This window comes from Tauraco erythrolophus, chromosome 4 (genome assembly GCF_009769465.1).
Source record: "Tauraco erythrolophus isolate bTauEry1 chromosome 4, bTauEry1.pri, whole genome shotgun sequence".
Classification (NCBI taxonomy): Eukaryota; Metazoa; Chordata; class Aves; order Musophagiformes; family Musophagidae; genus Tauraco; species Tauraco erythrolophus.
The window spans coordinates 62,720,454-62,735,528 of record NC_141468.1 but is presented as its reverse complement, the minus strand read 5'-3'; the positions used below and the strand labels follow the sequence as shown (position 1 = coordinate 62,735,528).

At 43.1% G+C, this 15,075-nt stretch overlaps 1 protein-coding gene across 1 annotated transcript; it reads left to right on the top strand.

Moving 5' to 3' along the window:
* Positions 1–6,647: 6,647 nt before the first annotated feature.
* On the top strand, positions 6,648–7,214 carry ASCL4 (achaete-scute family bHLH transcription factor 4). The gene has a single exon (XM_009985191.1). The coding sequence runs from the start codon at positions 6,648–6,650 to the stop codon at positions 7,212–7,214; it is 567 nt and encodes a 188-aa protein (XP_009983493.1).
* Positions 7,215–15,075: the final 7,861 nt, after the last annotated feature.

The following is a 15,075-nucleotide window of genomic DNA, read 5'->3' as shown; positions in this document are numbered from 1 at the left end:
GGCCGCCTGCGCCCGCCGTGCTGGCGCGGAGGGGCCCGCCTGGGGCTGCCTGCGGAGTCCGCCCGGTTCCGCGGCAGAGCGGGCCACTCCTCGCCTCCCGGCAGCCGCCTGCCCGCCGCGGCAGCTCCCCGGCCCTTGTCAGCCGCCGCGGCGCTTGCCGCCAGCCGCCGCGCTGGGGGCCGGGGCCGGGGCCGGGGCCGGCCTGCCCGCCGTGAACCTCGGCGGCGTTTCGGGCCCGTTTCACTGCCTCCTCCCCACCTTATTCCCAGATTATTGCCAGCACTGTGGGTGGCACTGGGGTGGGAGGACAGGCCTGGAAGCTGCCCAGGTAGGCAGCGGTTCTCCCCGTCCGGAGGAGCATCTCGGCCGGTGATCTGTAGCCGTAAGGCGTCATTCCCAGTTTGGGCGGGTGACCAAAAGCCCTTGCTGTCAGCCCATGGTTTCGTGTGCTGCCTCTCTCAGAAGGGCACGGTGGTCTTCGGGTACTATCAGGCCCTACTCCTCAGCTACCTTCTGGCCATCAGCTGCTGTTCAGTTATCTGTGACTTATGACTCATCCATACGCTTCCAACTAAGGCTACATTGCGAAAGAATCTCGTTGTGCACAAGTAGTTTTGTAGCTCACTTTCACCTGTGACACTTGGATGCTCATCACATATGCTGCTCAAATCAATTTACAAGTTCCTGAAGTGAACAGGTGTTTCCTGAAACACCGTAACGCGCTTCTGTAATTTGATTGTGCCTGACACTTAAATGATGCCTCGTTTAATGAGACATCCCTTGATAGGATGGATGTGTGCACAGAAGGAAACTTAAGGTTTGTTTTTCTGCCAGCTACCTTTGAACCTAAAGAGCCCAAACGTAGGATCTGGAAGGGTCTCTCCAGTTCAGCATAAACCCATCAGTTCTTCTAGGCGTGGAAACAGGCTCTTCTCATTTGGCTTTAGCTGTCAGAAAGTTAGATGCCCTGTATGTGCTAGTTCTTCAAGCTCTCTCTCTAGCTGACAGAAATAGGCTGCTGCAGAGAGCCCTTCATCCTACCCTGAGGTAGGTGTCTGAAATGTGTGAGAAGAATACCCTTTGGAGCTGCCTCTCTGTGGCTATGGCCTGTAACTGGGACCTGTGTAATTAGTTTAGTCTAAATGTGTAACTTCTAGAGGAGTACATTTAGGCAAAATAAATCCAGGTCTCTGTCACTTGTGACCAAAAGCAGGACCTCATTTAGTTCACCGCGTATCCCACAACCTGTTCTCCACTAAGTCAGATAATCGTTACTCTAACCAGGACTGAGTGTATCTGTATTGGCCCACAAATATTATTTCATCAAGTCAAGAAAGAACTCATCAAGTCCTCAGGTTTTTAGGGACTGCTAAGGTTGCGATGGCGGGTTTACCTGTGCTTCGTTTTGATGTGTATAATAACACATACTCACATGGTGGGTGCTAGTACTTCACATCTTTCTTAGAAACTACAGGTAATGATTACAAGCCCAAAAGTCTCTCTCTTCGCATTGCATTCCCTAATACATAGGAGATGGCTGGAGACCTTCCATTTTCAGTTGTCATCCTTACAACTTCGCAGTTACACTCAATACATCTCAGTTCTGTCTTGAAATGCTGGGTTATCCCAAGCCCTCAGCTTCTCTTTGTGCCACTTATGGTAGTGTAATTCTACGGCAGAACTGCCCTGGTGCTGAAATCCTTGCTCTATTTCAACTGTCTGAGCTGAAAGCAATACTTGGAGCCTGTGAGGCAGATTGGATGTAGTCATACGCAGATAAGAGTGTTTTTTTCTACTGTCAAACATGAGTCCTCTGAGATTCCAGCTTTTTTTGTAGTCACTTTACTCCCTTGAACGAGTGATATCTTAACTACCAGTTTAAAGCACAAGTATCAAAGGAAGCCAGTGATAATATGAAGTGTCACCGAATGAGAAATTAATCTATGTCTACAGAGATGTACTCTGCACACCCAAGGTATTGTGATAAAACAGATTCAAGAACTGTTTCTACTGCAAGGGAAGATTTTTTTTATATACCAAACACTTTTATTATATGTGAAACGTTTTGATAAGACAACTGCACTATGTCATCTGAAAGCTTAGTTTATTGACATTTATAGCAGTACTTGCTGCATGAGGAACAAATTGCAGAGCTATTTTTCAAGTCGTTTTCAGATCCTGGAGACATACTGAAAGATAAGGGAGACTCGTGAAACCACGAGGGAGAGAGATGCAGTAAGCATGCTTCAGTCCTTCTCTGCAGCATGAGCAGGAGTCCCTGCTGGACCATGCCCACATCTCGATACAGTCAGTTCTCTTCTGCTGTTGCAAACCTGCTTTTGGGTTCTTTTTCAGAGTGAGCAGAATGACACCGAATGAAGATTACGCAAAAAGCGATGGTCGAAGCCAGCCATTTTAACATCAAAAAGCAAAATTTCCCTCCACCTTTTATTGGCCTGTTATACACCGCTTGTATTTTGGTGATAATCCCAGTATGAAACCGGGGTAGTTTAGGTGCAGCTCTCACTTCTAGCTATAGAACTGGAGAGAGATGGCTTGTGCTGAGGAATAAACAGAATTGGAGAGGCACAAAACTATTCAATCTTATATTTTTGAATCTCAATCTAAATTGCAGTTATTACTCTAATTCTGTGGTATGTAGTTTACATGAGAAACTCTTTATTTCACAATTTTATATCTGTTAATAAATTGCAGCGGCCCAGACAAACTATGATATGAATAATAAATAGTAGAATTTAGTATAATTACAGCATAGTAAAACATAATAAATGAGCAATGTTGTGAGGGTTTGTTTTTAAAGAAGTTTTTTCTTAGACTCCTGATGTATTTTCTTCTTCCTCCTTCTCAGTAGTGTGTTCACAGATAAAATAGTTGAGACATCATCTTGGGAAATAGGTGGGCTTGCTAACTCTTGTGTTTCTACTACAATATTTCCACCAACGACTTTCATTTCAGACGCAGAAGGACACGGTGTCAAGGAGAATCTGTTGCTTTGAGTGATTCAAAGTAATTCAAAGCAATCACTGTTTAATGTCAGTAGTGTTATTCATGATTCTTGTGGGAGTGTGAACACGTTGAAGGTTCTTATGTACAAAGATTTCATTCTTGTAGTTACTGTGTTAGGATATATGCAATTAAAACCACAACTAAGTTATATCTGGAAGGAAGATGCCTCAACAGTTTATTTTTAAGTATGTCAGAAGTATTTTCTATTAGTTTTGGCTGGGTAAATTAAGTGCGTATAGTGAAGGAAAAGGAAGGAGAGAAGGAAGGGAACCTGTTTGAATGCCACAGGCAATGGAGTATGTAAGGAATGTCTCAGCATCCCCATTTAAATTTTGTATTTAAAAAAAAAAACCAAACCAACAAAGTAAAACATACAATATGAATAGAAACAGCGCAACTTCCAGAATCTCAGAGCCTGAATATCCTTGCGCAACAGTTTTAAAGCAGGACTTTTCTGCCGTTGTAGAGCAGTGAGTAACACCTGATTTGTACCACCTAGAAAGCAAACCAGGCCATCTGCTTCTTATCAGCATGGAGGATATTGCATTCTGGAGTCAAAGCATGGTCTGGACAAAGATGTGAAGAAGAGTTAACTGGAGAAACAGTTTAAGATCAAAGGCTTTTCTTAGAAGAGGGACATTACCCGTGTAGTCTTCACCTACTCTTAAAATTAGAAAGAATGCGTGTTAGCCTTACCCTTTGGTGGGCTAGTCTCGCTACTTTCGCCGAGTCTGCATGTGCAGACAGGTTGGGAAGGGCCTACGTGGTGCAGAGCTTGGTAGGAGAACGATACGTTGCTTGAATCGCGCTCGCGCTCTCAACAGGGACCTTCAGCGAGACATATGGCGTGTTGGCCTTGCGCTGGCTCCCTGCCCAGGGGCAAATCCCGTTCAGAGCACATGACATTAGATTGTCAACAAGCTATGACGTTCAACAAAAGCCTGTGGCATGTTTTCTTATTTCTCTTGCACAAGAAACAAAATCAGACTACAGAGTGCATTTGGTATGAGATCAGCTTCAATCATTCAGATTAACAAACAACATTTACCTGTAATTTTTCTTCATGTATTTCTCTAAAGGCTTAACAACGTGGATTTTTCTGTATTAGGAGCAGATGTCTGTTTAGCGCAGGTGCAATTCTGACACTCTGGGAAGTGCCAGTGACCTGCATTTACAGTAAACATAGGAAAGAGGTCTGGTGGCAGGGAATAGGGTGTTTGCATGACAGAACTGAAATGTAACCCTGCCCTTTGAACTTAACTAGACTTCTGGCAAGGTCATGGAGAGCTGTGAAACATTCTGGCACCTGAGACCCCCCAAGAGGCATGCTTCCTTTTCCTTACGGGAATGCCGCCAGTGAACAGCATTTTAAATCTAATGATGACGCAAATCAAATGTCCTTTTCCTACTTCAGGTATTTGCATAAAGGCCAACATCCTCTTGTTTTAAGAAAACTTGAAGTCCTGGCCTGCCTCAGTGCTACAGTGAATGAGCTATTTTCATTTAGCATTCACTTCTGAAAACCTTTCTACTTGGAGACCTTTCTGACAGCAAAGCTTATAGCTTATATTGAGAAGCCCATACTATTCAAACATTTCCAAAGATTTTTGAAAGGCAGAAAGGCTCTATTGATTATTTGAACTGAAATGAGTTGTACATACCCCAATAATTCTTGCCTTACACCCATACCTTTCTTCTGAGCTATGGCACATATTTTAGAAAGTCATTTAGCTGTGACTGGAAAAGATCTCAACCCCACATGAAATGCATTAGCTAACTCTTAGGTAATGCGACAGCTTCAAACATCAAATTTTCAAATTTTCAGCTTCAAACATCAGCTCTTGCTCGGCCGGGTTAGTGACAGAGGCGAAAGTAGATGGATAGCTGCCCTGGCTTTTGAGCATTTTGGTGCTGATCTTGCCCCTGGCATAAACCAGAGTCCAGGATTTTTCTCACTCGTATCTGTCTGGAACGGTCTGCTGGTATGTTCAACATACTTTGAAGATTGCCATTGTTTTTTGAAGCTGCAGAATAGGCCAGCAAAGATACAAAGGCTGACTTGAAAATGCATGCTGATGTCATTGCTGCTGGTTTCTGACTCAGCAGAGACATAGATGTGTTTCTCGGAGTGGAGGATGTTGTTTCAGTTACTCACGCTTCTGAGGCAGTTTGGCATGAAAGACCGAACAGGGTGGAAACTTTCACTTTGAGCAAAAGAACAGTTTTTATAGAGCCTACGTGCCTGTAACTTTTCATGTCTGTCCCTTCCCACAGCTCTCCCAGACCAAACATTCAACTCCCCAAACTGTTAGTGGCAAAAAAAAGGAAATTCAGTTAACTGTGAAGACCTGTTTTCAGAAAAAAATATAACCATGGAGTTCTTGAACAACAACGTGGGAAAAGTCAAAGACTCTCCAGTTGCTGCAGAAGAAGATCCTAACACAATACAATGTTTTAGAGGAAAGGCATGGATGAGGACGTTATGCCCGTATACTGCCAGAAGTCCTTGTCTTTTGTCCACCTTTTCTCCTTGGCAAGCTACAGGCAAACTGGAGGATGCAGCACAGATCTGGCACAGTCAAGAGGGATTTTCAGCTCCCCAATTAAAGCAGTGTGTCGGGTCCATCAGGTAAGCCAATATCTATGTGAACATCTAGTAGCTACGCAGGGGGCAATCAAGGCATCCTTTTTATTCGTTTATCTGAGGTAGGTGCTTAGAGTGAGGACTAGAACATTCCTGCAATGAGCAGAAGCACGCAAAATGTTGAAGATTTTTTGAAAATGCTCATGTTCAATGTATGAAACTCACATTTCTTGAAAAAGTCTCTCTTTGGGCAAAGAAAGCAGTTTTCCGCTTGTGCTTGCACGTATGCATTCTTGATCTGACATGACTTGCAACCACAAGAGAGCACTCTTTCCTTTGAAGATTTCTCAGCTTCCCCAGAACGCTAGAGACATGCCATATAAGTTTTGCAAACTGCTTGTGAGCTGTTTCAGTTAGACCAGAGCAGCCGAAACAACAAAGCTTGCAGTTGTCTTTTGGATTTCATTGTGAAAAGCCTTTGGGTAGTTTTCAGATGACAGAAGATCCTTGGTTCCTGAAAGGGAGGAGTTCTGCCAAAACTTTGAAGATCCCTGTAAACTTTGCAAATTACCCATCTTTTGGAGACAATTATATCAAACGATACGGTGGATTACAATACATGAGAAGTGTTTAGAGCCTGGAAGATTATTTATGTTTGGCATTAACTCTTATGGTCATAATTTCAAGCGGAGAAAAAGGAATACACAGGAACCCTCTTATTATCTTTTGAAATATGAAGATCAGAGGAAAAGAAGGGTTGAAAGTTTGGAGTGATGGTCCTCAAAACCTGTCTGTAAATTAGCTGGCAACTTACATCTATAAAAACAACAAGGCTTAGAGCTGATTTCCAAGCACAGAGTGGACCTCATGATTCGTTAGCAGTGCTTTGAGATCTGAGTGTTTATATACCGCAGGAGGAAATCGCAGCCTGCAGGGCAGAGTACCTATACAAATGTTTCCTCCTTGCTTGGACTGATACAAGATTTGGAAGCCAAATTCAGGAACTGACATTCCACCGGTGGGAAAGTAAAGCAGCATGGACAGCAATAAAGATGATGATGGACTATTGAACAGGACTGCGTTTCCAGGAGCTACATCCCTGGCTAATAGCCATGTGCATCCCCATGGGGTCCCTCTGAAAGAGCCCTTTGGGGTTCCCTTCCATCTGGACCCGTCTTACTGGGAGCAAGCCTACAGCAGGCACGCGGGTCGCATCTCCTACATCCCATTCCCTGGCTACGTGGGTGTCTATGACTATTCCTTTGAGCCTGCCTTCATTCGAAAGAGGAACGAGAGGGAAAGGCAGCGGGTGCGCTGCGTGAACGAGGGCTACACACGCCTGAGAGAGCACCTGCCCAAGGAATTTGCTGACAAGCGCCTCAGCAAAGTGGAGACCCTGAGAGCTGCAATAAGCTACATCAAACACCTGCAGAGCTTGCTGGACTGCCATCCCTTAGGGTCTAACAGTAAGGAAATGCTCCCTGCCAAGGAGCTCCCGGAAGCTCCCAGTCCTGGTCCCCCGCGGGAGTGCAACAGTGATGGAGAGTCTAAAACCTCTTCAGCTTCATCCCCCTACAGTGAATTTGAGGAGACGGGCAGCTAGGAAACAGCCTCTCTGGAGACAGAAACCTTCAAGTTCAGCTGGAAACCAAATCTAAAACCCTGGGGATTTTTCTACAGTTGAAAATGAATACCAGGAAAAGGGATAACAGCTAGGAAAAAAAACAACAAACCCACAACGTATTTTCAGTCTGTCAAAGGACTTTACATGGTGTCTGTACAAAACCTAAAAGTGATTCATAAGCAAACAGATCTCTCCAAGTTGCTTTAGCTGTGTTACTAAACTTGATTTGGATGGTTAAAAGCGAAGCAACTTTTGCATTCTAGTTTTCGTTCAGCTTTTATTCTGTTCGTCTATTTTCTTTTGCCTTTCACTCGATAAGACAGCAAAAACAGATAAATCCATTTCAGGAAATCCCCCTCCCCCTTCTCCTGCTTCCTCCTGTAAGTTTTATTGTCTGTTTTTCCCGACTACTAACCTGAGATGCACTGGGTTGCAAACACTTGGACTGGGAAAGGTAAGATTTAGATAAACTACCTTTCCCTAAAATTTTTAGAAAACTCACAGAAATACTTCTGTTTCTGAAAAGACAGTTTTAAAACACAAATAAGGCTATATTTGGGAATTAATTTCTTTTACAGCATCTTATAAAGTGAAAGAAGCAACTCATACATTGGGCACTGGCTACTTGGTGATTATTTGAAGGATAATTTTTAGGAAAAGAAAATCTAACACTTTCATTTCGATTAATGCTGGGAAGAGGGAAACAGAGTTCTGTAAAACTGCGCCTTCAAAAGCAAAGCTCCACTCATGATACTGAAAAAATGTTACCAGCCTTTTTCTTCTTTTCTGAATATTGAGTTTGTGGACAAAATAGTCTTGATTGTGTCTTTTTGACAGGTCAGAGATGATATGCTTAGAAATTTGTTCCTGTAGTGGTTAGGTACTGGTGTGTACAAAAAGGGTAACGTTAAATATATCAGTTTACGTCTGCAGGAAAATATAGATATTTCTCCGTTTGTTTAGAATATTGTGTTACTTTTTCAAAGAATGGACCTTTTAAAATTAATGTCTCAAAATTTATGAAATACGTTTAATTTGGACCTTGTCTACTTAAAATGAGAATTTTTCTCCAAATTACTCAAAAATCTTCCTTTCCCAAGGGCCGGATTTAAATAACATTTTGCAATGTGCTTAAATCTCGTATGGAGTAAATTCCTTCTTACCCATACACTTTCCACAGACCTTTCAAACTTTTGCTTTTTTGGCCTCACGTTGGTGAAATGTATCTTTTTGTCTTTCCTTCGTGATATGCTGACTGAACACCTGAAAAAATACTTGTGTATAAATAAGAACAAATTCTGATCAAATACCTCAAAACGTGTCCATAAATTTCATTTAAATAAAAAATTGAATTAATCATGGCTGTGGTTTTTTTTCACTTTCAGTTGATAACGAATGGGACAGCACTGTTTGCAGGAGTAGTGAATTTTCAGGAAAGAGTAAAGAAAATGGATAGGAAGTAAATACAAACTGCTACCTATGAAAATGCGTTTTTAACCTAGATTATTAAATCTAGATAAGGAACGGGTTTGTGCTGTGGGCATCTAATCAAAATTATTGGGTATAAAAATGCTCTGCTGATTTCTAGAAAACTGCTCTGAATATTTAAACACTTTCAGCGATTGGGTGCCTGCCTTCAAGTACTTGCACTCCAAGTCTGGATCTAGCTATTGCTGGAGCTCTGAACCCAATTATTTTTTCTTAATTTACAGCCAATAACCTTGAAAAACAAACACATTTAGACAAATCACACACAGTTTAGAAATTGAAAAAGCCTAAATGAGTTGTCCAAATGACTTGCTGCAAACTGTGTCTGAAGCAACACTGCTAAAAATGTCCACAGCAATCACAGGCTTCACTTTTTATTCTTTATGTGGTAGCCAGCTTCCTTTTCTAATGATTATTTTGTTTTTCCAAGGGCTGTTACTTTTGCAGGGTCTGCTCCCCAGACCCAAAAAGTAGAAGTCTACTTACCTGGACCATTCTCTCTAAGGATGCAGAGCTGAAGCACTCATTTTTGGGTGCATAAGTGTTTCTATTTATTACCCAAGAAAGGAGAGAAGGACAAGGTCTGAATGTCTGATTGGAATCCTTTTTTTTTTTGGCTTTTTTCCTTCCCTTCGCAGTGTCTGACAAGAGATTCAACCTCTCTCTCTGCCTCAGTTTTGAGATTTCTGGAAATACAGTCATGCTGCTGTTAATGCAGTAAGCCTGAAATGCGTTTCTCCCTCAAAGCAGAGATTAAATCTTTGTTATCTGTGAAAAACATACACTTCCTCAGAGTACCTGAGACAAATTCTGTGAAACAGATAGTTGTTTGTAAAGTGCTTTGATGATGAGAAGCAGTTAATATATGTGTAATCACAATAAAGAGCAAAGTCAAACCAAACCACTAAAACTAAAAATGACCAGAATGACTGTTAGCCTCCTGGGCATGAGGCATCAGATAATGCCCCAAATAAGTTTATTTTGTCAGATGGTTATCACAGAGATAGCCAGGAGCCATAATCCTCTGATTTCCAAATCCCAGGGAGATGGTGCAGCGTGCCACCTTCTCCCAGGATCAGCTACTGAGGCTGGCTGGAGAAGTGGACGAGGTCATGGCTCTGCCCCCTTTCAGCTTCATTCCACATGGGATGTTCCTCAACAGGAGTCTAACCCAGTGGAGAGCATCACACCCTGGGCCTGTGCTTGGCCATCGACACTGTAGAGTGTCTCTTCCCATGTGAGACGCAGGCTCATCTGCTGCACATCTAGATGGAACTGGTTTATTTGTTGCATATCCTTAATATTCAGCAGTCAGAATCAAGCCTGGATTTTGTGAAATAATATTCTGGAAAAGGCCTTTGGACCTCAAGCCTAGGAGACTGGTTAGAAGTCTACATTTCAATAAAACTGTAGCTACTTTTTTTTAGATTCTACATCTTTAGCAGCTCTGGAGATGTCCTTAAAATACTTCCCAGTCCAACCTCAATGCTGAAGATGCAAAAGGCAGAATGTCACATGCAGCTTAATTTAATTTTAAAGGAAAATGAATTTCTGGATGAAAAGGAAATTCTTTCTATGGGAAAAATCTCTCGCAGGTTGAACCACTCTTCTTAGGAAAGTTCTACATGTTTATTTCTCACCGTTCCTGTTGACATGCAAACAAACCTCTTGCATGCTTTTAGCACAAGGAAGTAGAAAACAGCTCAAGATTTCCCAAATATGGACCAGTGCTTCCTAAAGGCATCAACAAAGGTTTCAAGTGAGTGCTACATTTCAAAAGCTTTCTTAAGCTGTTTCTGTCTAGACAAAGGTTTTCTTCAAAGCTTCTAAAGTGTATGATTATCAGACTTTGAAAGCAGACAATGATCCAACTTGTCACCCTGAGAATTAAAGTTTTAATAAAAAATGTTGACCAGAAGGATTCTCTCCGTGTGGCGCAATTACTATTTACAAGAAAGGCAAACGCTGATATCCCTAGGCAACCGTGCTACAGCTTTATCAAACTCCTGCACACCAAATGCAGACACTTTAATCTTTCTATCAAATGTGAAAAAAACATACATCTGAAGTCTTCCCTCTTCTGCCATTAAATTACAAATCCATTTGCTCCTTGATATTATCAGCATTTTAAAGACGTGTAATCCTGGCCATGGGATTGCTTTTAATCCTCTAATAGCTATTTAGCTGATTTCTTTGTAAAAGCCCAGCCACACTCCTTTCATGTTATATTACCCAGTGTCAATAACATGGCCAAAGAAAACCAGAAGGCACTTTAGAAAAGTCATGTTCAGAGAGAAAAGCAATCAGGACCAATTTATCTCACTGGAATAAATGAACAGGGGACGTCCACACAGAAATAAAGAACCTTTGAAAACGTTTGTCACCAGCATACTTGGGAATGAGGCAAAACAAGATCCAAAACATTTTGAAGAGAGACTTTCAAACGGTACCAACAGGAAAACTCTGCTGAAGTTAGCTGAGGTCAGTCACTGTAGCTGAGCAAGGTCTCAGTAAGTCTCTCCAAAACAGAGCCTAAGCAAATATAACTTCAGCAGGTGCTCATCACTAGTAATCCTCAGCAGATAGGTAAATGGCTACAGAGTGAGAGGTAAATTTGTTGTAGACAGATGGGGAGCAGCAAAATGGTGAGACTGCAGCTATACCTAACTCTTGTGCAAGGCTGACCAGCTGCAGATCTGGAAGCCCTGTAAACACAAGACAAGCTACATTCTCCATCAACCCGAAGGTGTGCTTGTAGGTAAAAATCTGCTATAAATGCTCACTCATGTATTTCCCACATTATTTTTACACTCTTTTATACCTTGCTGTGAATATGTCCACTGACACAGCAATGGAAAAGTTCTCCAAGTTGCCCTTGCTGGGAGAACAAACTACAGGAGTGAAGGTGTTCCTGAAGGTAGAAGTCTCTCTCCATGCATCAGTGGATCTCCATAGAGTCAATGGTGGATCAAATACAGACAGAGGTCAGGCTAGGATGCTGCTGAAATGAGCATGAAGTGTCAAGAACATTTGTCTGGAATGTACAGCAGCCTGGCAAAGTGGCACTGCTCAGAGCTAGCTGAAAATGTTATGACTCAGCTACTCTGAGCCAAGACGCTGGAAACTCAGTAGGAACCAGCATCTTCATTTAGTGTGCCGTGCAAGAGACTGGTAGTGCTTGTCAGGAGTGAAAGGGCCGCCTTTTTTTGTCATCAGTGTCTGTTCCCCTACTTACTCATATCCATGTTGTGAGATAATGCCTCTGATCCTGAGCCCTGATCAGCACAGCAGGCACAACTAACCACTTCCAGTCGTAACTTGGTGTATTCATGTAAAGTGAGAGGATTTGTTAAGGTCAGTACACCCATCTGTGAAGCTGGGTGGCTGAAGACTCTGATTCATTACCACCACTGTCTTTAGATATGGCTGAAGGAGCTAATACCCCCAAAACTGTGGGTTACAGGAGTGAGGAGCAGCCAGCAAGTCTGTATTTCACTCTGAGTTCCCTCACCCTTTTTCAAAGGCTTTGAAGTCAAGTTTGTAGGACTCACTGTCATCTGAGAATGAGCCTACGCTTGCTGAAGCACCAAGAGTTAACTCTATGTTACTGTGGACCTCAGTTTTTATCAATTATGTTTTGCAGGTGCAGGAAATGAAAAGATTTATTCATATGGCTAAAGGAAGCTTAGGAGTCCGATCATCTCTCTGCCAGTTTTCCTCCTGAAAATTTTGGAGACCCCTCGGCTCACTTCAGATATGACTGAAGATAGAGGTCTCAAGGACATGAAATTCCTACACGGTCCATGAACACTGGTGCCATCGGAGGAGAAGGACAGGCCAAATTAGAGTCCTTACAGAGGGGAAAGCTAACACTAGATCATCTTTTCAGTTTGACCCACTTGATGGTCAGCCAGCCAGCAGCAGGCACACGTGCTTTGCGCTAGTGTACCACCCTGCCTCTTGCCTGTTCTTCTGGGGCCAAGGGATGAAAATATGAGTATTTTGAGGAAATTTTTGATTTGAGAATAAGAAGCTGAATGAATGGACTGTGAGAGGCTGAAGGGTTGAAAATGTGGGGAAGGTAGTGGGCAGTGAAGCCCGGGAGAGTATAATGCAAATCCAAGCCAAGCTTCATCTGCTGTGCTGCTCACAAAGCACCTTGCTTGTCCTCATTATTTTATTTTGATGCAGTGTGGTTCTGCACATATATAGCAGATTTTTGTGTTCCAGGGCTGTCAGCCGTCGGCACTGAATCCTAACCAATCTCTTCCACCTGCACTGAGATCACAAAGAGAACAAGTAGTTACAAATAAAAGGAATTTTTACGCCTTTTTATGTATTCGCTTTACTGCCAGCATTATGCTATATTAGGCTGATCTCTAGATGTACCTTTTTTAAATTCAAGAAGCACCAAAGAAGTCTCAGGTTCAGCTGCGAAGAGTTTATCCCAGGGGAACACTCATGTGGAGGTGATGTGTGCGTCCCCACACCTGGAGGTGTTAAAGCTCACTGGTGCTTAATGAATGAAACTTATAATAAGCTGTGTAATGTATAAATTAAATAAGCCAAGATGGACAAACACAGGCATGTGTGTTGTGGTGCTTGTGCACTGGAGAAGGAGGAAGGATGGCAGGGGGAAAGAAAGTGGGTTTGCAGTGTGACACACAGCTTGATATCAAAGCAGCTGTGTGGCTGAAACAGGAGCTGAACAAACGAGATATGACACCTTTGGGGAGGATCAATTCCTGGCAGGAAAAAAAGAAAAACAGACTTAATATATTTGCAGGGTAACCCTGTAGAGATATAAAAAGTTTGTGAGATTTTGCATAGCAGAAATGCTAATGAGAACAAGCAAAGCAGCAACTCTCATGAACCAGGACTTAGAAGGAGCCATAGGCCGGGCTAGAGCAAGGCATGACTCCCTCCCTGGCCCCACCACCAGCCAATGTGGGTGTTTTCCATCATTTAAAGTGCTGTCTTCCTTCCCCTGGCATATTTATCCTACTCCACTGGGAAAGAGGAGGGCTCCTGCCCCTGGAGGGTTGGCTTTGTGTTTTTAGCCCGGGGGTTCCATGAGTTTAGTGAGGACTCAACTTGGCCTCTTGAGGCTTTGCTCACTTCAGACATCCCTCACGAGCTTGGCCACAAATGGCTGTGTCTGCTGTCTCTGTCACGAGGCAGAAATGAGAGGTGGGGCAGGCTGGGGCTGAACTGTGGGGTGGACCTTAATCCTGAAGGCAGAAAACAGAATAGTGGGGAGGGTAAGAGGAGCCCAGCACCATGATGAGAGCTGCGAAAAGTAGTCTGGAGCACATATGGAGGCCAAGCACAGGAGGTGTCTCTCTTAAATGAGTAGATGAGTAGTTGCACTACTGACACTGTTCTTCCTCCTTCCTCCTCCTCCTCTGTTCCCCACACCGGGAGTCAGGAGTGCTGCTGGCAACCATGGGGACATTGCATTGGTCATCACAGGGGAAAGAGAGAGTGCTGGCTCTGTGAACAGTGACAAGAGGACAGGGACTAAGTCTGTGGTGTGAACGTCCAACCCAAGACAGTAACACATCTGATAGAAAGAGGAATCAGAGAGCTGCAGGCTAGGCATGCTCTGCTGGTCATGATGGAAAGCTTTGTCAAGCTCAGGACTATAGGAAGGGCTGTTTCTTGCTGTTAGTGTTTTTCGGAGGTTGGTCATAGGTTTACGTTATAGTGAAATTGCCCACTTTCCTTATGTTTTGCCATTCGCCATCAATCCACATCATTTTCCTTTCCTCCCTCCTTGTCTGCCCCTGTAGCCCTGGCTACGGCTATAGAGGAAAGAGTGTAGAGGCATATCCTGCCTGCGTTTTGTGTCTTTCTCATACAGCAGCTTGATTTTATCATCCCTTCTTGCTGAAGATGGACATACCTCTCAGCAGTTGGGCGGGAGGTGGGCAGGGAGCTGCTTAATAAACAAAATTTAAATTAAAAAAAAAAAAAAGCCCAACCCTTATAAGAAAAGAAGCAGTAATATGATTTTACCACAAGCCATTGTGCAAAAAATAGCTGAGACCACAGCATTTGCATGACGGTGAGTCTGTCTGCCTGCATCTCAGACACACCACATTTATCTGCCTACCATCGCTTCTCATTTGTCTTTTCTCATTCATCATTGCAAAATACCTCCAAGTGTATTTCTTATCAAAGTGTTGAGCAGTTGTGAGCAGGCTGTGCTCTAGCTGGGGAGCAGAGGGGATTATTACAGAGCTCAGCCCACCTGCTGTCAAGAGCCAAGTGATAAACTCAGATTACTTCAGCCCCACGTTTTCCCTGTGTTTCAACAACAGCATGGCCCTTCTCTTGCCTCTTTGCTGGG

Coding starts and splice junctions, on each gene's coding strand:
- ASCL4 (XM_009985191.1), top strand. CDS start 6,648: ATGGACAGCAATAAAGATGATGATGGACTATTGAACAGGACTGCGTTT.